The 23802-nt window shown below is 44.3% G+C and overlaps 1 protein-coding gene across 1 annotated transcript in view; it reads left to right on the top strand.

The window, feature by feature from the left end:
- The window catches only part of KLHL8 (kelch like family member 8), a 72450-nt gene extending 49705 nt beyond the window's left edge, over nt 1–22745 (top strand). Inside the window, exons 7-10 of the mRNA XM_006115329.4 lie at nt 8167–8335; nt 10027–10186; nt 16687–16888; nt 18702–22745. Of these exons, the coding sequence (XP_006115391.2) occupies nt 8167–8335; nt 10027–10186; nt 16687–16888; nt 18702–18825 (655 nt within the window). The 3' untranslated portion in view covers nt 18826–22745. The remainder of the gene's footprint in view (nt 1–8166; nt 8336–10026; nt 10187–16686; nt 16889–18701) is intronic.
- Nucleotides 22746–23802: the final 1057 nt, after the last annotated feature.

The raw sequence follows: 23802 nt of genomic DNA, 5'->3' as shown, positions 1-23802 counted from the left end.
TTCCTTCGCTCTTAATCTGGCAAGTTGCTCAGCAGTTAGGTAGTACAGCAGCCGTGGCCAACCCGCGGCTCACGAGCTGCAGCAGGCTCTTGTCCCCCAAAAGTGCAGCTTTCAAAGCCACTCCTGTGCTCCCCCCGCCCCAAACAGCCTCCTCCCCCTGCTGGCTTCCCCCTCTTCCTCCGGCTTTCCTGTGCTTACTTTGTTGGAGCTGCAGGGTTTTAAAAATGGCACCCAAGATGACAGACATTTTAAAGGGGCAGTGTCCTGGTTTTTTAAAAAAATAATAATTTTTTTTTCATTATTTTGTGTTTGCTTTGTTCTGGGGGCTTTTTTGACAATTCTGGTGCAGCTCTCTGCATTTTTTCCACCGCTGTTTTGGCTCTCTTTGTTAAATGGGTTGGCCACTCCTGCTCTAGTCAGTGGAGGGATGCAGTTGATGTGGCAAGTTCAGCTGTCAGCCACTAATCCAAAGAGTTGTGTGTCTGTAAGCGTCAGCGGAAAGTGATCCGTGATTTGCAGGAGGGGCTGTTAGTTTAGGAGAGGATGGGCGGGGAATAGCTGTGTTGTAGAAGTTGGTGGTTGAATAGCACACAGTGCCCTCATCCAGCGATGTTTCAGTCCCAGAGGAAAGTCTTTGCCCAGCTTTGATGGTCACCCAGGCAGCACCACAGCTGTCTGAGCCTCCTCTGCAGATAAGAGATTTCCTTGGGAGAAAGACACTTGCCTAGGGTTTGACTAATTCTCTGCTCTCCAAGGGTCAGGGCTAGATCTTGTTATCTTCTTTCAGGGTTGACCTCTAGGGGAAATTTGCCAGTAGGATCAGGCCCTGGATTTTCTGAACATAAGAGGAAAAGTGGATTGCTCCTAGGACCTTGACAAGTTTGAGCACCACTTAATGCATGGCCCAAATGTTAATTCATTAATCACCATAGTACCAGGACCTGGGAGTGGAACGAACTATTTAACTGATTTGCTGATTGCTAGTGAAACCTCATTGTGTAATGAGCAGATCCTTTTATCCAACATCTTCACATAAGACATGCATCATTTTTCAGCATCATGATTGCTCAATCAGCGGTCTTGAAGCAAATGCACGCATGTCGGTTTGTTGTTGTAATTACTGCTTTATTTTACCTCATGCCAAATAAAGGGGATTTCTGTGAAAGAAACACTGAACAAAGACACAGAGTTTGAGATCTTTGCTATACAGTCTGTATGTTCCAGAGGTCCTTGCTTCTATGTGCCTCATCTCCCCAACTTGTCTTTCTCCCAATTATCATTTGGATGGTTGTAGTGCCAACCTTCTGGTGCAAGGCACTGTACAAACATGTAGCAAATATTCAGTCCCTATCCAGAAGAACTTCCCATCTTGGGGATGGATCCAGCCTGTTTATAAATTAAGTTTTAAAGAAATGGCATCATTTTCAAGGGAAAAGGGGGCACACTTTCCAGTTAGGCAGCAACAGTGCTTTATCAATCCATCTGTTGCCTTACATTGGCAGGACTGATATATCAGTGAGAGCTGAGGCGCTATCCTGAACTTATAGTGGCAGTCAGGACCAATGTTCCCTTTAAATGTTTCCATCCATGTGCATAATGAATTTTGTTATGTGCACCAAGGCATATGTGAATGTGCACCATCAGTAGAAACACATGCTGCTGGCTGTGGGCACTCTGCTAATCAGCATTTGCATCTCTCCTAGGTGGCTGCCCAAGTGCACACGTTATAGGGAACAGTGGTCAAGATAAAGAAATATGGTTAGGCAACAACCGGAGTCTTAAAAGGAAACAGAGTAATAACAAAAAGAACATCTTGGAGGCAGGGTGTTCTCCCTTACTTTCCACGACAGGCTCAGGTTCACCAGCATATGTGTCTGTGTGGGTGGCAAATAAACCCCATCTGTAGCATCATTTAATCTGTAAATACTAATGGCCGTGGCATTTTGTCTTTACACACACGTGGCTGGGACCAGTGAAGCAGTACAATGTAGTCACACCCTAGCTCTTCCCCTCTGGAGTCACAGCTCAGGCCCCAAGTGAAAAATGAGTGTGATTTCACCTGGTTTCCATTTTTCCTCTTAACCAAACACACCACACAGCCTGGTTTGGTTGGTGGTCCTGGCTCAAGGACTAGCGCTGGGAGAAAGAGAGGCTTCTGCTATTATATATCTTGCTGCAGCAACTGGGAGAGTCAGTCAGAAATCAGAGCCCCATTGGGCAAGGTACCGTGCCGAGAAGTGAAAGAGAGGCAGCCGCTGCTCCAGAGAGTTCATTCTCCTGGATTGTGACAAGACACGACAGGCGGATAAAGAGACCCATGGGTGTGTAGAAAAGGTTACAGTAACAGGTCTGCGTGCGTAAATAAATAGTCTCCTTGGATATCAGAGTCCCAGCTCGGACTGCAGTGCATTGGCAGACCTGTACCAGACCCTAGGTCTGAAACAGCAGAGGATCAGGGCACCAGCTATGTTGGGTGTGTGAGAAACCTGCATAGCAAACCAAACCCAAGTCTGCTCTTCACACCCTCAGACTTACGCAGAGCAATACGCGGGAGCATATGTTCGGAGCATGTAGGATTGTTTTGTTATGGAGAAGAGAGCGCTAACATTTCAGCAGCATCTGAGTGTCTTGGCTAGAATCTCTTATCTGTAGTTAAATGGGTTTAAATACTTGGCAAGTGTTTCTCATTTGTTGCTCAATTTTAGCCCAAGGCCTTTTTTCCCCTCTTTGGCTACAGAGCAACCCTTGGCAGAGATTTTTGTAGGTTGGTGTAGGTGTTTAACATTCAAATCAAGCTGCAGGTTTTCCCCCTTGGTCATAAAACCATAGAATCATTGAAATGGAGGATTGAAAGGAACCTTGAGTAGTTATCGAGTCCAGCCTCCTGCACTAAGGAAGGATCAACTAAACCCAGATCCTCCCTCCCCTAACCTATTCTTATACACTTGCCTCGATGGGGTTTCACAGCCTCTCTTAGATGCCTATTCCAAAACTTAACTACAGGCTGAACCTCTCTAGTCCAGAACTCTCTGGTCCGGAAACATCCATCATCTGGCATGATTTTAGTTTGCTGAATGTTCACTTTTCATGGATGTGGTCAAGTTTCCTGCGATCCCATAAACAGGTTGAACCAACATGTTGCCAGGCCAGAGAGCTCCAGTGGCAGAGGTTGCCAGCGGTAGAGCCCACAGCTTGCAGGGCAGCAGAACCCGCAGGGTGAGGGTTGGGAGGCTGGCGGAGCTCCCAGATCCTGTGTAGGCTGGCAGAGCTCATGGGGCAGCAGAGCTGGGCAGAGGAGCCCAGTGGAGAGGTTGGCGCCCCTGTCCCAGACTTCCCCTGGTTCAGCAAACTCCCTTGTTCAGGACCAGTCAGGAAGACCCAAAGAGGGCAGATACATAGTTCTTGTAGTTAGACATTCAATAGTTATTGAGTATATTAGTGTTAAATTTCTGTTACAGTGGTCTTCCCCATTTTTTTTCTACCTCTGGGGCATGCTGTGGCTGCCAGCATTCAAGACTTGCAAGGACTACGTGAAGTGCATGCCAGAAAGCAACCCCCTCACATCATGCCTCAGGTGTCTGGGTGAAGGTCACCAGAAAGATTTATCAAGAATTGTGACCAAAGACTCTACAAAAGCATGAACAGTGGGTGAAAATCCTCCTCTTAAAGATTGTACTCCAACCTCAGTCAAACCCCAGTGCTGTAGTACCTGACATTAGCACTTCTTCCTCAGTGTATAGCTCCAGTGCCCCCTTCAACGGACCAGGTGCCAAAAAAAGATGTGACCAGTGAGCCTTGGCACCATCACTGCATGTCACAGGAACATTCTACTCTTTGGTACCATTTGCAGTCACTGGTGCAGAAGAGGAGGGTCAAGAGGAGCTGGTCTCCTGCCCATAGACCTTAAGTTCAGCCACTGCTGTCAGTCAGGCCACGGCATGGAGACACACAGTGTGGCTATGTTGACTGCTGACAGGGAGGCTGGTTAAGTCCAGGCCAGACATGCTCCCTAGTGGCGCCTGAGACCTGTTGCTACTGTGAATGCAAGAGGCATTCTAAGCGGCCCAGGACACCTTCGCCCTCATGGCTCCATTTTCGTCACCCAGGAGCAAGACAGCACTAACACCTCTAGTGCCCTGCCTGATCCTCTCCTTGGGGATGTCATGCTGCTCCCCTTCACCTCAGCATCCATGGCCTTGATCTCCAGGCATAGGAGCAGATCACCAGACTCCCAACTTTCGACATCCAGGGGTTCAGTTCTGCCCTGGTTTTCATACTCTGAGGCTTTGGAGTCAGACTCCTGCTGTTCAGAGCACAACCAGAGTAGAGTCATCACTCTTACTCCAGGTGTCAGAGATTCCAACCAGAACGCTGGCTGCCGCAGTGGCAGAATCCTGCCCTTTTGTGCCCCATGGACAGAATCTTGTTCTTTGTAGGTGGTGTTCATGTCATTCATCTTGCTGAACCAACAGATGCTTTCTGCATCATTAGTAGCACCAGTGCCCTCAATTCTGATGTTAAAACCAATGCCTGCACCAGTCCCACTTTCGTTGTCAGTGCCGAAGCCATTAACTGTCCAAAACTCCAATTCCGGCTCCTTCACTGGCATCCCCCACCTACCTAGATGCAGAAACCTGAAAACACAGGATTCTAAAAAACTCTGAAAAAAGCTGTAGACCCAGGACAGAGTAAAGGTCCCTCTTTCTGGAACCTTTTCTGGGTCGAGGGCCACTGGCTCTCAGAAAAATAAATCAGGAGAAGCAAAAAAAAAAAAAAAAACCCACACATGCCGAGCTCACTGACCTGACCCCCAAATGAGAAGCACAGAAAGAAATAAAATAATATATTCTGCTCCTCCTCACTTAACATGCTCATGGCTTGGAGTCTTGACCTGGGGCTGGAGCATGAATGCCAGCTCACCCTGCTGTGGCCGGAAGCCCCAAGCCTTGGTGGGGGCTGGAACAAAGTAAGCCAGCAGCTGGATCTAGCCTGCAGAAGCAGGTTCCCCTCCTGTGAAAAATTTTACCTAAGATAAGATCAACTGCTTAGGATAAGAATTTACATATAACAAGTTTCTTAGTATATTAGAATTAGCTGGTGTCTGTTTTTAAACTTAGTAACTTACTTTGATCTGTCTGTTTCAATTGCAATAACTTAAATCCTATGTTTATACTTAATAAAAACACTTTAATTATTTAATTGCTATGTGGGGAGGAGCAACCACTGTGCATCTCTTTCATTGATAAAGGGGTTGAACTTATGAGCTTTCTCTGTGTAAAACTTTTACACAGGGTGAAATGGATTTATTTGGTATTTTGATGATCTCTCAAGTGAAAAAAGCAGGTGATCTCTCAAGTGTCCCTACAGGCAGCCCTTGATTCAGCAGATGATGCAACTCAGGTGACCATGAGAAGAGGGTCATGGCTCAAGGTGTTGGGACCAACAGACTATTCAGGACCTGCCCTGTGAAGGCATGTCTACACAGCAGCATTATTTCGGAATAATGTCAGTTATTCCAAAATAGCGTAGTGTACATCTACCCACCAAGCCCGTTATTTCAAAATAAAGTCAAAATAGTGGGCTTCTTACTCTGACTTCTATAAACCTCATTGTAATTTTTGAAGTTTTTGAAATAAATGCTGTGTAGACTTGCCCAAAGTCAAAATAAGCTATTTCAACTTAAGCTATGCAATTGATGTAGCTCAAATTGTGTAGCTTATTTCGAGTTTAGCCCTACTGTGTAGACATGTCCTGAGGGATTGAACCTCTTCTATGAGAAGACATAAGAGGTTAAATAGCCTCAAGGACTCCAGGGCCACCCTAAGGTCCTTAGGCCTTTACACATCTTCCACTCGAAGTAGACCGTGATTTTAGCTATAGAACCAAATCTTTCTTAGAGATTTTGGCTACAGAACCACCCATACAACACCAGAAGGCATAATAGAAGTGGCAGAAGGAGACTGTGCCAGTTCTCTGGCCAAAATGAAGGGCAGCTAAAATCCTCGTTGACATGTAGCCCAGCCTGGTCTCTGAACATTATCTTTTTGTCCTGACTATCCCCTTCCTATTCTTATTCTATCCCTTATCACCTCTAGGGATGTGAACACATAGCCGTTTACATGGTTAATGGATGAGCCTGGACTCACCAGTTAATACTAATGGATACAGATAGATAGCCTCACTCCTGCTGCCACTATATCAGAGGCTGTGAGGAGCAGGCAGGAGCCGGGATATGTGTGGAGCTAGCTCCCATGGAGCTGTCTCCTCTCGTCCCCCCACCACACTGCTGCTCCCACCTGCTCTCCTGCATGTAAATGGGTGACCATTGAAATTTACAGCAGTTACATGTTTACAAAATTAAACACATTTTAACATCCATATTCACCTCAAACCAGTGGGTGCTTCACACAGTAGAAAGGGGATATTCCCTTCAGTTCTGTGTCCTTCTGCCCTTCCACCCCCTTTTTCTGTCTCTCTTTAGGGACCCTTCTCTTCCAGGAGATGCAGTTGCTTCTAGCCATAGAGCATTGAAGGAGGTTCCTTAGGAAATATTTCAGAAGCACTTCAAGTTTAAGTGGACTTCTCTCAGACTATGGCTATACCAGGCTGTAACAGGTTCAGTCCTGTCTGTGAGTGCCCCTTAATGGCTGAAAGGGGTCTCACAATAATTATCTCGCCTGCTTGCAGGTGAAGCACAGTCCAGTCCGTGGCTGAGGTTCAGGCCTCCTCTTTACCCCCTCATTTGGGTGTAGTTTGTAAGGGTTTGGGGGGGGGACCCAGGACTGCCCACTCCTCTGGGTCCCGGCCCAGGGACCCTATATGTAGCAGTTACCTGCCAGGTTTCAGAGTCTGTAATTCTGTTCGTGTCCCCGGGCAACTTCTCCAGGATGCCATTTCATCCAGCCCTTCTCTAGGTCCTAGTTGCAAAGTTTCCCTTGTTCCAGGATTCCTCAGAGTTGCTGCTGGCTAGCCAAAGGATCTAGCTCCACTTAGATACTCAGAGCTGTCCAAAGGGCTGGTGTTCCCAGTCAGCCCAGAAGTCTGCCTGAGTTGAGCTCCAGGTTGGAACTGACAGGCCTTAACTAGCAGCTCCTTATATAGCAGCCTGCAGCATCCTGGTTGGCTGCAGTGGAGGCTGTCCCTCTACCCTGCTCGGAGCACCTTTCCGCTGCTTCTGCTGCTGGCCAGGGTGCTGAAACGCCTCTAGCAGGAAGTTCAGGCTTTATGCACCCCATCACACAGGCTCTGTCTGGACAGTACAGCCAATACTAACCACTAGCTGTTGATGAGTAGAACTTTCTAATCTAAAACTTTGGTGACAAAAGTAAAGGTAGTGTTGCATATGATTAGAAACTTTAATTTGTATGTTTTGTATATATTTACGCAGTCCACATGGGCCCACATTTGAATTCCACAGCCATAGAATCCAAAAGTTACTGCAGAATTCCAGAATCTAATCATTCATTGCATATTGCTTGCTTTGTCTATAAAGATTCAGGGTATCAGAGCAAAAGCAAAAGGAACCCTTCCAAATGTGAATAGTGTACCATTGATATTGGCATTAATAACTCTGAAGGGAGATCTAAATTGCCCTATTGAACCTTAACAACAGTTAATCCATGATTCATGCAGTTATATACTTACTCCTAGCATGAACCCTTGTATTCATAGAATTCATTACATTTTTTTTAAACAATACATTTGTTTTACATTGCAGTGGGTTAAATCTTAAATATTTCCTTGCTTCCAACTTTGTTTTTGGATTGTGTGATTATCTTGTAGCTGAACGGATAGCTGCCTCCCATAAATTAAGATCAGCTAGCCTTTCTAGTTACAGTAACACTAACCTCTAGTTACTGGTAGTGAGGTTCTGGATGAAGAGATCTCTTTTGGGGGATCGTGAGGCAGATTGGGGCCTTAAGATGGGCACACCCTCTAAAAATAAGCTAAACTACTTATGAAGCTAATACTGTACCAGCAGTCAACTTGCTATATTTACTGAGCAAAGAAATATTTAAGTTCCTTAATTTTTCCTTTGGTTTTCATTACACTTTATTTCCCATATTTTGGATCAGTTGCCAGTCAGAGAAAATTGTACTTGGTCTAAATGCCTTTGCCTAACATCTTCAAGGATACATTCAAGTGCTGATGCTATGATTTTATTAGGAGAGGAATTGCTCTCGCCTCCCTTGGTGGACCCATTTATGCCATAGGAGGGTTAGATGACAACACTTGCTTCAGTGATGTGGAGAGATATGACATTGAATCTGATCAATGGAGTGGAGTAGCATCAATGAATACGCCCAGAGGAGGAGTTGGTTCAGTTGCCCTTGTGGTAAGTTAATGCTTCCTTCTGAGTCAGCATTGAAATAATGTCCTGACTTTTCATGAGGTGGCACTGTACAAGTACAAGGGACTCTCTTTAAAATAAGGCTTTAAATTACTATATAATTTCTGCAAAAGTTCAGGGTGTTCATCATTTGTGTTCCAACCAAACTCCAGAATGTTTGTCGTAACATTCGAATAAGTAGTGTATTGATCCTGAGTCTATGATCAGTAGGCTGGCATGCTCAAAACCAACTTTTAATTATGGCCAAATTAAAAGAGAAAAGCCACGGTTATGAATATCACCCGAGGGGGAGAAGAGAAGAAGCCCGGGGTGACTAACCACTCTGTGGCTGAGCCAGAACCAGAGCAGCATGTTTCGTAGCGGATCCCCGCTGACCCAGCAGCAGATGGTTCGGCTGCTACTACGGCCCTGGGCTCGGACGTGTTGGAGTGTGTGGGCCCGCGTCCCCTTGCCACTCCACCACCTCGGCTGTTACTCCACAGCAGCCTGCACCTGCCAGACCCCTGCTTGAGCAAGGGGACCCAGCTGGGTGCGCTTACCATGTCTTTTGAACTGTTTGTTTTGCTGCCACACCCTGAGCCTGGACCTGGCTTTCAAACTGTATTTACCTACTGCCACACCCTGATCAAGGGCTTGCCTTTTGGGACTCTTTGTTTGCTGTCCTGCCCCAAACTGAGGCTTGGGCCTCTGGACTTTTTGCTTGTTGCCCTGCCCTGAACTGAGGCTTGGGGCTCAGAACTGTGTACCTGTTTGCCACCCGCCCTGAGTAGCGGCGTTGGCTCTGGACTGTTCATTGACTTGCCAGCAGTCCTGAAGAGCTGAACGCCAAGACTGATTTCCCAAGAGACTAAGCAGGGGGTAATGGGGTGGAGTGGCCACCCACTGACCCCCAAGGGGGACGCATCCCTCTCAAAGCCCTACAGGCTTACAGTACCAAATAGGATTTGTCAGTCAATCAGCTGCAGATACATAAAAGAACCAGCATAAATGTACAAAGCATTGGAAAAAGCTGGTCTACTATAATTTCATAACATTTCCAAAATACTTCACACTTTATATAAACATTGAAATAATTTTACTCACTAATGAAAGTTAGCCTGCAGTATGGCATCTTTATTTACAGTATATGCAAACAGTTGAAGACAGGCAATAAACACTGTTTCCAATTAAGACAGCAAGTGGATTTAGGTAGGCAAAATGTATCACTAAATGAATGATACAGTGTGATACTTAGTAAAGGGTATGTAAATTTTTTTTTACTGTTTTTAAAGTCCAAAATAACCCTCATCATCAAATTTTAAAAAACGCATGCGGCACTCATAACAAATCAATGTGTTCACATGGACAAATTTCAGTCTTCTAAGGATTACATAGAAAAATAGTAGAGAGATACATTTGTGAAATAGATATACTAGGCTGTATTTTTAACTTTTTGGTCATGATAGTAATACAAGCATTCTACGCAGTACAATTATCTGATCCCTGACAGCCATTCCAGGAGCAGCATATATTCCTATACAATCACTGTTCATTTAGGGAAAAAAAAAAAAAAAAAAGCCCTGAAAAGGACCTGGGTGATACAGTGTGGTGAAGAATTTTGCTACAAAAATTCTGTTGACTTTTCATATAAAAGACTAGCTCTATGCACAAAACTTCTCTGCTTAATCTCCCTTTAGAACTATGTATATGCTGTTGGTGGCAATGATGGTGTAGCCTCTCTCTCTAGTGTAGAGAGATATGATCCCCATCTGGATAAGTGGATAGAAGTGAAAGAGATGGGTCAACGAAGAGCTGGCAATGGGGTTAGTGAACTCCGTGGTTGCTTATATGTTGTAGGTGAGTAGGAGTATTTCTTCCTAGTTGATCTCTAACTTTGTCCTATACCAATGTAGATTTTCAGTGAAGCTTTTTTGGGGGGAAGCGGGGCGAATGCTGTTCTGATGTGGTAAGTTTAAAAATGTGCATTCAGGAGATCATCAAGTCTAGCCTACCCAAAGCAGGATCAACCTCAACTAAATCATCCCAGCCAAGGCTTTGTCAAGCCAGGATTTAAAAACCTCCAGGGAGGGAGATTCTGCCATCTCCCTAGGTAACCCATTCCAGTACTTCACCACCCTCCTAGTTTTTCCCAAATCCAACCTAGACCTCCCCCACTGCAATTTGAGACCATTGTTCCTTGTTCTGTCATCTGTCGCCGCTGAAAACAGCCTCTCTCCATCCTCTTTGCAATTCCCCTGCAGGTAGTTGAAGGCTGCCATCAAACCCCCTTCAGTCTTCTCTTCTGGAGGCTAAAGAAGACCAAATCCCTCTGCCTTTCCTCATAAATCATATGTTCCAACCACCAAATCATTTGGTTGCCCTCTGGTGGACCCTTTCCAATGTGTCCACATTTTTCCTATAATGCGGGGCCCAGAACTGGCCATAATACTCCAGATGTGGCCTCACCAGTGCCGAATAAGGGGGAAGAATCACTTATCTAGATCTGCTGGCAATTCTCCTCCTAATGCATCCTAATATGCTGTCAGTCTTCTTGGCTACAAGGGCACACTGTTGACTCCTATCCAGATTCTCATCCACTGTAATTCCCAGGTCCTTGTCTGCTGAATTGCTGTCAGTCGCCAGCCTGGAGTAGTGCTTTAGATTCTTCTGTCCCAAGTGGAGGACTCTGCATGTGTCCTTATCAGATTTCTTTTGACTCAATCCTCCAATCTGTTTAGGTCACTCTGGACCCTATCCTTACTCTCCAACGTATCTATCTCCCCCCCTAGCTTAGTGTCATCCGCAGACTTGCTGTGGGTGCAAGCCATCCCTTCATCCAGGTCATTAATAAAGATGTTGAACATATATTTTTATTTCAGAAGGTTGAGAAAGCTACCGGGGGGAAGCTGTTCTAGATTTGATTATAACAAATAGGGAGGAACTGGTTGAGAATTTGAAAGTGGAAGGCAGCTTGGGTGAAAGTGATCATGAAATCATAGAATTCATGATTCTATGGAATGGTAGAAGGGAGAACAGCAAAATAAAGATAATGGATTTCAGGAAGGCAGATTTTAGTAAACTCAGAGAGCTGGTAGGTAAGATCCCATGGGAAGCAAGACTAAGAGGAAAAACAGCTGAAGAGAGTTGGTAGTTTTTCAAAGGGACATTATTAAGGACCCAAAAGCAAACTATTCTCTTGTGTAGGAAAGATAGAAAGTAAGGCAAAAGATTATCATGGCTTAACCAGGTGATCTTTCATGATCTAAAAATAGAAAAGTGGAAACTAGCTCAAATTACAAAGTAAACAATACAGGTATGCAGGAGCAAGATTAAAAAGGCAAAGGCACAAAGTCAGCTCAAACTAGCAAGAGACATGAAGACTAACAAGAATACATTATATAAGTATATTAGAAGCAAGAGGAAGACCAAGGAAAGGCAGGCCCATTGTTCAGTGAACAGGGAGAAACAATAACAGGAAACTTGGAAATAGCAGAGATGCTTAATGATTTTTCTATCAGTCTTCCCCAAGAAGTCTGATGATGAAGGAATGCCTAACATAGTGAATGCTAGGGGAAATGGAGTAGATTTAGAAGATAAAATTTAAAAAAACAAGTTAAAAATTACTTAGAAAAGTTAGATGTCACCAAGTCTCCCGATGAAATGCATTCTAGAATACTCAAGGAGCTGATAAAGGAGATATCTGAGTCTTTAGCTATCATGTTTGAAAAATCATGGAAGACAGGAGAGATTCCAGAAGACTGGAAAAGGGCAAATATAGTGTGCATCTATAAAAAGGGAAATAAGAACAACCCAGGAAACTACAGACCAGTTTAACTTCTATGCCAGGGAAGATAATGTAGCAACTAAGTAAGGAAGTGATCTGCAAACATCTGGATGAAATTAAGGTGATAGGTAACAGCCAGCATGGATTTGTAAAGAACAATCAAGTCAAACCAATCTGATAGCTTTCTTTGATAGACTAACAAGTCTTGTGGATAAGGAAGAAGTGGTGGACATGGTTTACCTAGACTTTAGTAAGGCATTTGATATAGTCTCACATGATCTTCTTATCAATAAACTAGGCAAATACACCTGGTGCATAACTGGCTGGCTAACTGTTCTCAGAGAGTAGTTATTAATGGTTCACAATCCTGCTGGAAGGGCATAATAAGTGGGGTTCCACCGGGGTCTGTTTTGGGACCGGTTCTGTTCAATATCTTCATCAACTATTTAGATTTTGGCAAAGAGAATAGAATTATTAAGTTTGCAGATGATACCAAGCTGGGAAGGATTGCAACTGCTTTGAAGCATAATTCAAAATGATCTGGACAAACTGGAGAAATGGTCTGAGGTAAATAGGATGAAAGATATAAGGTAAATAAGAACATATGCAAAGTACTCAGGAAAGAACAATCAGTTTCACACATACAGAATGGGAAGCGACTATCTAGGAAGGAGTACTGCAGAAAGGGATCTAAGCATCAATAGTGGACCACAAGCTAAATATGAGCCAACAGTGTGACACTGTTGCAAAAAAAGCAAATATGATTCTGGAATGCATTAACAGGAGTGTTGTGAGCAAGTCACGAGAAATCATTTTTTTGCTCTACTCTGCACTGATTAGGCCTCAATTGGAGTATTGTGTCCAGTTCTGGGCACCACATTTCAAAGAAGATGTAGAAAATTGGAAAAGGTCTAGAGAAGAACAACAAAAATGATTAAAGTTCTAGAGAACATGACCTATGAAGGAAGACTAAAAGAATTGGGCTTGTTTAGTTTGGAAAAGAGAAGACCGAGAGGGGACATGATAACGGTTTTCAGGTATGTAAAAGGATTTCACAAGGAGAAGGGAGAAAAATTGTTCTTCCTAGCCTCTGAGGATAGAACAAGAAGCAATGGGCTTAAACTGCAGCAAGGGAGGCTTAGTTTGGACATTAGGAAAAACTTCCGAACTGTCAGGGTGGTTAAACACTGGAATAAATTGCCTAGGGAGGTTGTAGAATCTCCATTTCTGGAGATATTTAAGAGCAAGTTAGACAGACATCTATCAGGGATGGTCTAGACCCGTGGTCACCAACCCATCGATCGCAATCGGCTGGTCGATCTGGAGGGCTCGACCAGTCGATCGTGAGAAGTTCAGGGCCCTCCCAATTCCCCCCATCCCCAAGAAGCCCCTCTACCTACCTCGAAAATGGAGGTAGTGCTGACTTCCCGCGGGGTAGAGGGAAGTCTGGCAGCTGTGCCCCACTTCTGGTGTTTCTGAAAGTGCACTGCCTGCTCCCCTCCTCCAGGTCTGTGGCGTGCTGGGAGGAGGTAGGAGTCCAGGTGGAAGGCGCATGCTCAGGCTTCGGGGGGGGGGGGGAAGAGAGCGGAGGGGAGGGGAGGTGCACACTGGGGCTCCCCTCCTCTGCGGGGGTGGAGGTAGGAGTCCCAAGGGCAAGCAGATGCTGGGAAGGGGGAAGGAGTCCTGGGGAGGGAGCGCGCACTGGGGCTCCCCTCCTCTGCGGGAGGAGGAGTCCCAGGGGGAAGTGCGCACAAGGGCTTCTGTCCGGGGGGGGGGAGGCACACACTGGGGCTCCCCTCCTCTGCGGGGGAGGAGGTAGGAGTCCTGGGGAGAAGCACATGCCGGGGCTTTCCTCCTTTGCAGGGGAGGGAGGAGTTGTCCCGGGAGGAGGCTCTTGCCGGAGCTTCCCCCCTCTGGGGCGGGGGAGGAGAAGGCGCGTGCCGAAGATTCCCTGCCCCCACCAACACCCTGCCCCCTGTTCCCACTGGCACTCTGCTCCCACTGGCACCCTGGCCTCTGGCCCCGCCGGCACCCTGTCCCCACCCCAGCTCCCTGTCCCTTGCCTCCCCTGACACCCAGTCCTCTGTCCCTTGCCCCAGTCCCCTGTCCCCTGCCCCAGCACCCATTGGCAATCTGCCCCAGCACCCTGTCCCCTGCCCTGGCACCCATTGGCACCCTACCTGGCACCCTGTCCCCTGTCACAGTACCCCCTGGCACCCTTCCCCAATACCATGTCCCCTGCTCCCACCTGCACAGTTGGGTCCACATTACTGAGGCTTGTGGGGGTTTTGGAGGAGTTTTTATTTTGCATCTCACTTGTGTGGCCCCAACTGACTTTTCTGTAGGTCAGTGACCCCTGACTCAAAACAGGTTCCCTGCCTTTCTCATAAATAAAGACAATACAGAAGCTTTTTGTTTGATATAGTATTTCATTTAAAAACTAGCCAATTAGCCCATCATAAGACGGAATTTTCAGGTCTCTCCTCCACGTCAGTCTTCTCTCCTGAGCCTCCGGTCTCTCTCTCTCTCTCTCTCTCTCTCTCTCTCTGCCTCCCCCCTCCCCCCTCAGCTCTCCTTCGCCTCCTGCCTCTCTCTCTCTCTCTCTCTCTGCCTCCCCCCCCCCCAGGCTCTCCTTCGCCTCCTGCCTCTCTCTCTCTCTCTCTCTCTCTGCCTCCCCCCCCCCAGGCTCTCCTTCGCCTCCTGCCTCTCTCTCTGTCTCTCTTTCTCTTCTCCTCCCGCTCCTGCCTCTCACTCGGGGGACTGCGGAGCCCAAACGGCCGTTTGGGCTCCGCACTCCCCGTGCTGCATGGGGAGCGCGGAGCCCAAATGGTTGCTTGCTCCACTTGCTTCCACTTGGCGACCTGGCTGAGCGGTACAGAAGTCAGTCGAGCGCCATGGTGGGAGGCGAAGGGGGGCGGGGCAGTGACGTTCATGGCCAGGGGGCGGGGCCTGGAGACGCTGTCACACCGCACGTCACTTCTGTGCTGCTCAGCCGGGCCGCAGCAGGGGAGCAAGCAGCCGTTTGGGACCCGCACTCCCCAGGCAGCACAGGCCTCCCAGAGGGAACAGCCAGCATTTCAGGCAACAACGCCCCTCAGAGGGAACAGCCAGCATTTCGTTGTTACAGAGTCTCAGACACTGGGCTACTATATATATATATGATGAAGCCTGGCCAACAAACCCTCAGTTGGGGCCAAGCCCCCATCTGCCCACAGCATCATAACACTGCTGCACTCCCCCTTTCCCCAGACCCTTGATCTGAATCTATCATACAATGGAACCACCTGCCCTGAGCCCCTCACATACCTCAACCCAAATTCCTGCACCCTCATATCCACAAGCCTGTGGCTTGCTTAGTACCCTAACCCTACATCTGACCCCAACACTGCCTGGCCTGAAGCCCCCTCCCTGACTCAGCGTCCCCTTCTTCACCTCCTCCTGCATCCAGATTTCCTCCCAGAGCTTGCATCTCTCACCCCTTCCTACACCCAAATCCCTCGTTCCCACCCCAGAGCCCACACATCCTGCCTCAACCCAGCGAGGGTAAGGTTAGACTGCAGGAGTTTTTCAGAATTCCGGAGATATCCCAGAAAAGCTCTTCTGCATCCAGGGGTGCATTTGTTCTTCCGCTTTTTTTAGTAGAAGAGCAAACGTGCTCTTTCAGTAACCCCTATATTCCTCCTTCCACGAGGAATATGGAGGCTTCCAAAAGAAGGGGTTTTTCTGACATTTGGTCCAGTCTAGACAGGCCAAATGTTGGAAAAACCTCTTCCTACAGAAGAATTGGGGGAAAAAAGCAGCAGTATAAGGATTGGGGATAGCAAGTGATGGAGAGGAGGAGAATAGAGAGGGAAGGGAGGGGCTTCGAGGAAGTGGTGGGGCAGTAGATCTTGGCTTGTTCTGTCATTTAAAAAGTGATCTTGGGTGTAAAAAGGTTGGAGACCGCTGCTCTAGACATTGCTTCGTCCTGCCATGAGGACAGGGGACTGGATTTGATGACCTCTCAAGGTCCCTTCCGGTTCTAGTATTGTATGATTCTCTGTGGATCTAAAGCAGCTTTCAGCATTTACTGAAATTTATTTTCTGGCATATTGTGAAATGTGGAATAGCTTGAATAGTCTGCAAAAACAAGGCAGCCAGAAAATTACTTAAATAGAAAGTACAAGCACACATGCCTACAAGACTGTATTCATGTGAATTAGGCCCCAAACAAAAGGACTATCTACATACTTTGTGAGGTAAAGAATTAAAAGCAAACAGCAAAAAGTTGCCTTAAGAGCACTATGATAGTGTGGCTAACATTTTCACATATAAGGGCCTAAAATTAAAGCACCTATGCCAGACTGTCCCTTCAGAGGTGAGCACCTGCCAGTCCCTTTTAACTTTTACACCCTGAAAACTTATGCCACGTACTGCTAGCTAAAGATTGATTTTTAGGAACTTAACTTCAGGCACCCATGTTTGAATTATGTGGCTAGTGTATAGTCAACCGATTGAATATCATGCAGTCTGAATCCAGGATTATTAAAATCTCCCTCCTAGCAAACAGTTATGTAATGTTTTTTCTTTGCAGGTGGCTTTGATGACAACTCTCCATTGAGCTCCGTTGAACGGTTTGATCCTCGCAATAATAAGTGGGAGTATGTAGCAGAACTTACAACCCCCAGGGGTGGAGTTGGCATAGCAACACTAATGGGTAAAATTTTTGCAGTTGGTGGGCATAATGGCAATGCATACCTCAACTCAGTGGAAGCCTTTGATCCAGTGATGAACAGGTAATTTTGAAATTAGCTTTGCTGATTTAGATGAAGACAGCTGCTGACGTATACAATGCAGAATTACTGCGTCCCTTAAATTATGTGTGGTTTTTGAGTAATTTTTCTCCTTTAGCCAAATATGCTTCTCCAGATAGGGGGGTAGCAAGAAATAATGTGGGGTTTGTTTTTATATATATAAAGCAAGCAATCCTGACTGAGAGCACAAGTCAATTTCCTATCCTCAATTAGATAACAGAAAGATATTTAATGCAAATGCTAGACTTCTAAAAATACTTTTAGGTAATTTAACAAGTGCTGTTTCATGTGGACTAAATTAATAAATCCAACAAAAATATTTAATCTAGTTACATTAATGGGTTTAAAGAATTCACTTTTCCCTGGGACCAGAGTTCAAGTTTAGATTGAGAGTCTGATTATAATGTAGTTAGTGATTTCAGCTCTCCTTTCTAGTAAGAGACTAATCTGAAACACCATACGCTGGCACATTAGGCCCAGTCTTGAGTCTCTCCCATGGTATTAGCAGTTGTGAGTTAAGCCATATGTCATTGAAAGGTTAACTTTTCTGTAACTTTTCATTCGTCTCCAATTTGACCTACATCCTTAGTGGTCACCATTAATAGACAAAGCTATTGCTTAAAAAAAGTTGAATAATGAGATGATTTTATGAAAATCTATGGCCTGGATGGCTCTAATCTTTGTGAAGGCTATGATCTTCCATCTAAACAGATGATCTTTCCCCTCCCTTTGAATAAGGGCACGTCTTCACTCGTCATACTGGAGGTTGACCTTCTGGTGTTTAATTTAGCCGGTCTAGTTAAAATCCGTAAATAGACCACTGAGGGTAGCTTCAGAGGGCACCTGTACTTCTCATAGTTGCTCCGGTCAATCTCTTGCTGTGTCAAACTCAGCTTAAAGTAAACTGTCTCCAGCTACAAAGTAGAAAGGGCCCTATTTAAATGCTCTTGTTCTGGGATTTTTAATTTCAATATGTATTTAAGAGTAAACACTTACCTTTTCCTTGATATGCAGATTAATCTGCCTGTCCCTCCCATTTTCCAGTCTCTGTCTTTTTCTCACTTACCAGTTCATATCTCCCATCTCCTTGCTGAGTTAAAGGAAGCTTTTCTGATCAGAGTACAAGTTGGACCTTCCTGGTCCAGCACCCTTGGGACCTGACTAGTCTTGAACCAGGGAGTTTGCTAAACTAGGAGAGGTCAACTTTGGCCCCTTTCCTGCTAGCCTCTAGACTCGGGCTCTGCTCCACGCTGCTGAGTTCTAGCCCCCACCCACAAGTCCCAGGACTCCACTCACAGCTGCTGACTCAGCAACATCCATGCTCCTGCTGTCAGTTTTTTCCTGTGAGTAATCCAAGCCTGGATGCTGGTCCATGCATGTTGCAAGACTAGAGAGATTCAACGTGTACTATAAATAAGATCACTAATGTAAGGTAAAACTGAATTAATATAATTACGTTACTAGCCTAATGTCATTACTTCTTCTTGCCTGAGAGACTACTTTCCAAGGAGACAACTGGCAGGGAAATTACACACAACTCCCTAGGGTCTCAGTATGTGGTTGGCTGCAGAAAAGAGGGAAGCACTTGATAGGTACAACAATTAAGTGCATTCTTCAAATCTTGGTCACATTTATGTAAATGAAAGTTTAAATTAATGTTTTTCCATAGAAGTATACAATGTAAACATTATCTCTCCTATGGAGAATTTATCTTTTATTATGATATTGGTTGGAGAGAACTTTGAGGGAAAAACTAACTTTTCCCCTTTTCTTTTTGCTTTATTGTTCTTCCTAGGTGGGACCTTGTTGGATCTGTTTCTCACTGCAGAGCTGGAGCAGGAGTAGCTGTATGTTCTTGTCTTATTAGTCAGATCCGTGATGTTGGTCAGGGATCCAGCAATGTGGTTGATTGTATGTGAACTGATTCAAGCCTTCAGCAACCCCCCAGGATGGAGTGACATGACCACAAGAGCATTGCTCTGAGGTTTTTAATCATATGACATGGTTTAAAAAATACTGATTGCATCTTAGATGTGATAACTTGATGATTAATTTAGGATTCAGCTTTTCACAATTTTCTAAAGTGTATCTCCTTCAGAAAAGCCTAGGTTCATATGAAATAAGGACTGTAGTTTGAAAACCGATATCTCCTAGTAACTTTTCTAAACTAACTTCAGAAATTAACAAACATTTGAGGACATTAATCTGAAGCATTTATAATTAATAAAGTGGATATGGTCTGTGGTGAAAGAGCTGCACTTTGAATTGTTAAACTACCTCCCCCTAATCTGCAAAAAGAAATCTGAGATATGCACTCTGTATATGTAATATGTACACTCTGACAGAGCCTTAAAAAGAAAAAGTCCAGTTTGTAGCACTTTAGACAGGAATAAAGCATATCAATGCTTTGGAGATTCATTTCCCTATTGTACACCTGAGGAAACTCAGGTTCATTACCCATCAGAGGAGTTGAATGGCAGGTGCTCAGCATTTTTGAAAAGCAAAGTAATTGTTACAAGATGGAAATAAAGTCCACAACTCTGATCTGCTTCTGTGGGATTTAGCCACTAGATCATGTTTCCTCTTAATTCGGTGAAACCTACAATAGGAAACTCCTTAAGAATAAAAGCCTGTGAGAGGCTTCCTGTATAATTTTGTGTTTTAATAGAAATGGTTTGCCTAGATAGGCACAGTTTACTGGTCCTTTATTACACTCTAATTACTATATTCTTGGAAAAAGGAATGCACAATGAGAAAAATTACAATTAAAAAAAAAATCTGCCTTTTTCTAAATGTAACTTTTAGTGACTTACATGTTCAGTATTGGTTAACCGAGTGATATAAGCTAGGCCAGGAAAATATAAATGTTACTGGTTTCAGCTACAAACATGCAGTCTTGTAGACTGTTTTAGTTTGAGACCCAGAATGAAACAAATCTTCAAATGAAGAATCATGGCAGCTGTTGGAATCTAAAGTCACTTTAAATAAACATTAGTATCAACAAAAATTATATATCAGGGGATTAATAGTCTTTCCTATATAGATTAATAGTCTTTTGTATATGGGTTTTGTTTGCCACATGCAGTGACACATTCTAATTAAAAAAATAAATTGTGCTATCTTTCAACAGTATGGCATTTGAAAGACCAGGAATCTATTACAGTAAAACTCCAATTGTCCGGCACTCCTGATACTCCAGCATCAAAATGGCAAGTGCTCCCGGCCAGCTGATTGAAAAGCCGGCTGCTCAGTGCACATGCCGGCTGTACTGGGACCGAGCATAAGGTTGCGGAGTGGAGTGGGATCGGGTTACAGCAGGGAAGAGAAGTGTTTTGCTCCAGGGAAGGGGAGGGGGAGGAGGATTGGGTTACGCAGGGCATCCCAGCCAGCTGATTGAAAAGATGTGCAGCTGTACTGGGACCCAAGCATAAGGTTGGGGGGCTGATTGGGTTGGTACTCCAGCATATCCGATAATCTGGCACCACCTAGGTCCCAAAGGTGCCGGATTATCAGAAGTCTACTGTATTAAGCTATTAACCATCTATATTCAATGTATGCTTTGTACATATTTATTTAAAATTTCTATTTGTAACTTTGTGTTTGGGGACCTTTCAGGCTTTTCAAGTTCATTACCTCAACCATTAGTTTAATAACAGGATTCCTGTATGTGAAACTAAGAAGTTCCTAGGAATCTTTTACATCTTGTCTAAGAGCTTGCCTTTGTCTGAATAGCTATTCAACTGTCTTCATTTTGATGATGGATTTGCAGTTAAGGTATAAGCAACTGCCTTTAATAAGTCTGACTATCTGATTTTAACTTGACAGGACGCACTTGTTTAAAACTTGAATTGCCTCAGCAAATGTTTAGCAATTTTAAAAAGTATTCTTTCCTAGTTTTAATCTATTGGAATTGTATTTTGATTACCCCTTGCTAGACTATCTAAAACCTTCGTCATTTATTTCCTCTTGGTCGGTACTATATACCAAATTAAAATACTGACGAGGGAATGATCTTGCCTTCTAAACAATTGTAATAGTATCCATATAACCTGGCAGAAAAACAAATCAGCGGGTAAAGGAAAAAATGTAAGCACCGCATTCTACAGAGAGATTTTTACATATATGTGGAAAACCTCAAAATCAAGAGCTGCTTCAGCAGAAGACAACAGATTTTCACAAACCTGAATTTTCTTGACAAGATCAACAGTTTACAGTTTTCTTAAGTTCAGTGTTTGGTATTGAAATACTAGTAGAGACTGTGGGACTGGAACAAAATAGGGGAATGAAAATCCTATATTTCTTGAAGAAATATTTATTAACTAGAAATAATATGTATGTTTAGTACCATGCTAGGAAAGTTGTTAGCTTTACCAGAGATCCTAAAGCACACACATCACAGCTTTAGTATTTCACTGTCACATTTTACAATTGTTTTTTGTTTCAAAATTATTGTAGTATGGATATTCAGTGGACAAAATACAGAATGGACTGGTATTACACTGAAATATATGGAGGTTGTAATAAAATTAATAATATTCTAATTCTGAGCATAAATGGGACTTATCATAAGGATAGCTGTTAACCACTGCAAGTATTTATTGGGTTTATTTTTGGCGCCGTTCTTCCTTCTCCATGCATTCAGCCTTCAGCACACCTAAACAATTAGGTATCTGTAAAAGGTGAAGTAATATTCTCTGCATCTAAGATGACATGCCTCAAGAATTAAAGCACAGAGCTGGAGAAGGTTGGCTTCACATCAAACCCTAGACTATGGGCTGTAGCATTACTACTGTGGTAATGAATACAAATTCTAGGTTAAGTGGATCTTTGTAAGGTAGCTTTGTAGTCCTCATCTGTGTGCTTGCCTTGCACTACCCCACTGCTAAAGAGGGCTTTTATAGACTCGCTACATCAGGGGTGGACAATAATTTTTTATGGGGAGCCACTCAAAGATTTTGGAAAGTGGTCAAGGGCCACACTCTTCAAGGATATTATGGAGGAGGCGCCAGGTCTGGGATGGAGGTTGGGAGCAGAGGGGATCTTGGTGTAAAGGATTGGGATGCAGGAGAGAGAAGAGAGTCTGGGACGCATTTGGGTGAAGGAGGCAGTTGGGACCTAGGACACAGAACTGGGATGCAGGATTTTGGGATGTGACCTAGGCGAAGGAGGGGATTGCGATCTGGGGTAGGGGATTGGGGTGCCAGATCTGGGAGGAGATATGGGTGCAGGAGGGAGCAGAAGGTTTGAGTATGAGAGGGCAGAGGGTTGAGGAAGGGAGGGACTAGGGTGCCAGAGCTAGGCTCTGGCTGAAGGTTGCTTGCTGCTCCACATGGCTCCGCTCCATGTTGTGCTTAAAAGAAGCACACGGGATCTTTTTTGGGGGATAAGGCAACATGCCACATTTATTAAGCGTACATAGATCAATCAATACTTTATCATATGCATATGATGCACTCACACACAAGCACACTCCGTCTTGCTGTTACCAATAGTTGCTCCCCCTAACTACACTGGGAGAGGGGTGGAACTGGACTTCTGCTGATCCGGATCGATGCTCCTATGTTGACAAGATGAAAACCGGGGTTCCTCTCAAGATGCCTCATATTTATCCCTTTCATGCAGCCAGTTAGTCATCTCCTTGCCTTTTTTAATGCTGCTTCAAAAAGGATCCTTCCAAGGGCAGGCACTTGTTGCTTGATTCCCAAGGAGGTCTATATGTCCAGTACTTTAAAGACTAACAAGATGGTTTATTAATTGATGAGCTTTCATGGGCCAGACCCACTTCCTCAGATCAAATATTGGAAGAAAATTGGCACGACCATATATACCAAAGGATACAATCAAAAAAATGAACACACATGAAAAGGACAAATCAAATTTCAGAACAGAACGGGGATGGGGGCGGGAGGTAAATGTGTGAGCTAATGATATTAGAGGTGATAATTGGGAAAGCTATCTTTGTAATGGGTAAGGTAATTAGCATCCTTGTTAAGACCTAGGTGTAAAGTGTCAAATTTAAGCATGAATGACAGTTCAGAGGATTCCCTTTCAAGTCTGGTGTTAAAAGGTCTTTGAAGCAGCATGCAGGTAATCAGGTCATTGAGACAATGCCCTTTCTGGTTGAAATGGCAAGAAACTGATTTTTCTTTGTGATCCTGTCTAATATCTGTTTTGTGTACATTGATTCTTTGGCAAAGTGTCTGAGACGTTTGTCCAATGTACATAGCAGATGGACATTGTTGGCACAAGATAGCATAAATTGTATTTCCCCCATTCCCCTTCTGTTCTGAAATTTGATTTGTCCTTTTCATGTGTGTTCATTTTTTTGATTGTATTCTTTGGTATATATGGTCGTGCCAATTTTCTTCCACAATTTGATCTGAGAAAGTGGATCTGGCCCACGAAAGCTGATCACCTAATAAACCATCTTGTTAGTCTTTAAAGTGCTACATAGTCCTGTTTTTTGTTTCAGCTAGAACAGACTAACAGGGCTACATATCTATTACTATATGTCCCGTGTTCTTTTCAATGAGCTCAGTTCACAGGTCTTATTGTCCTTGGATCTTTCTCCCAGCCTCTCTTCACCCTTGCAACTGCTGCTGGAGGTGCTCACCTTTCATGCCTTCTCCATTTACACCTCACTTGTTTCAACAGGTCAATCAATGAAAGGGGAGAGAACTATTCTACTCCTAGAAAAAGACATTTTCTTTACCTTAACTATTCCTAAAAGCCTATAACATAAAAGGCTTGGTACAAAGTTTCTAAGGAAAAGACTGGATACAAGGTTTCTCTTAATACAAGGGATTCTATAAGAAGGCTTAACACAAAGATATAAAAGGACTTACAAAGTTTCTCTTAATACAAAGTTATATGAGAATGATACATGATTATATCGA

The sequence above is a fragment of the Pelodiscus sinensis genome, chromosome 5 (genome assembly GCF_049634645.1).
Source record: "Pelodiscus sinensis isolate JC-2024 chromosome 5, ASM4963464v1, whole genome shotgun sequence".
Taxonomy (NCBI): domain Eukaryota; kingdom Metazoa; phylum Chordata; order Testudines; family Trionychidae; genus Pelodiscus; species Pelodiscus sinensis.
Note: the sequence above shows the minus strand (reverse complement) of the source record. Positions and strands in the feature narration are given on the sequence as shown.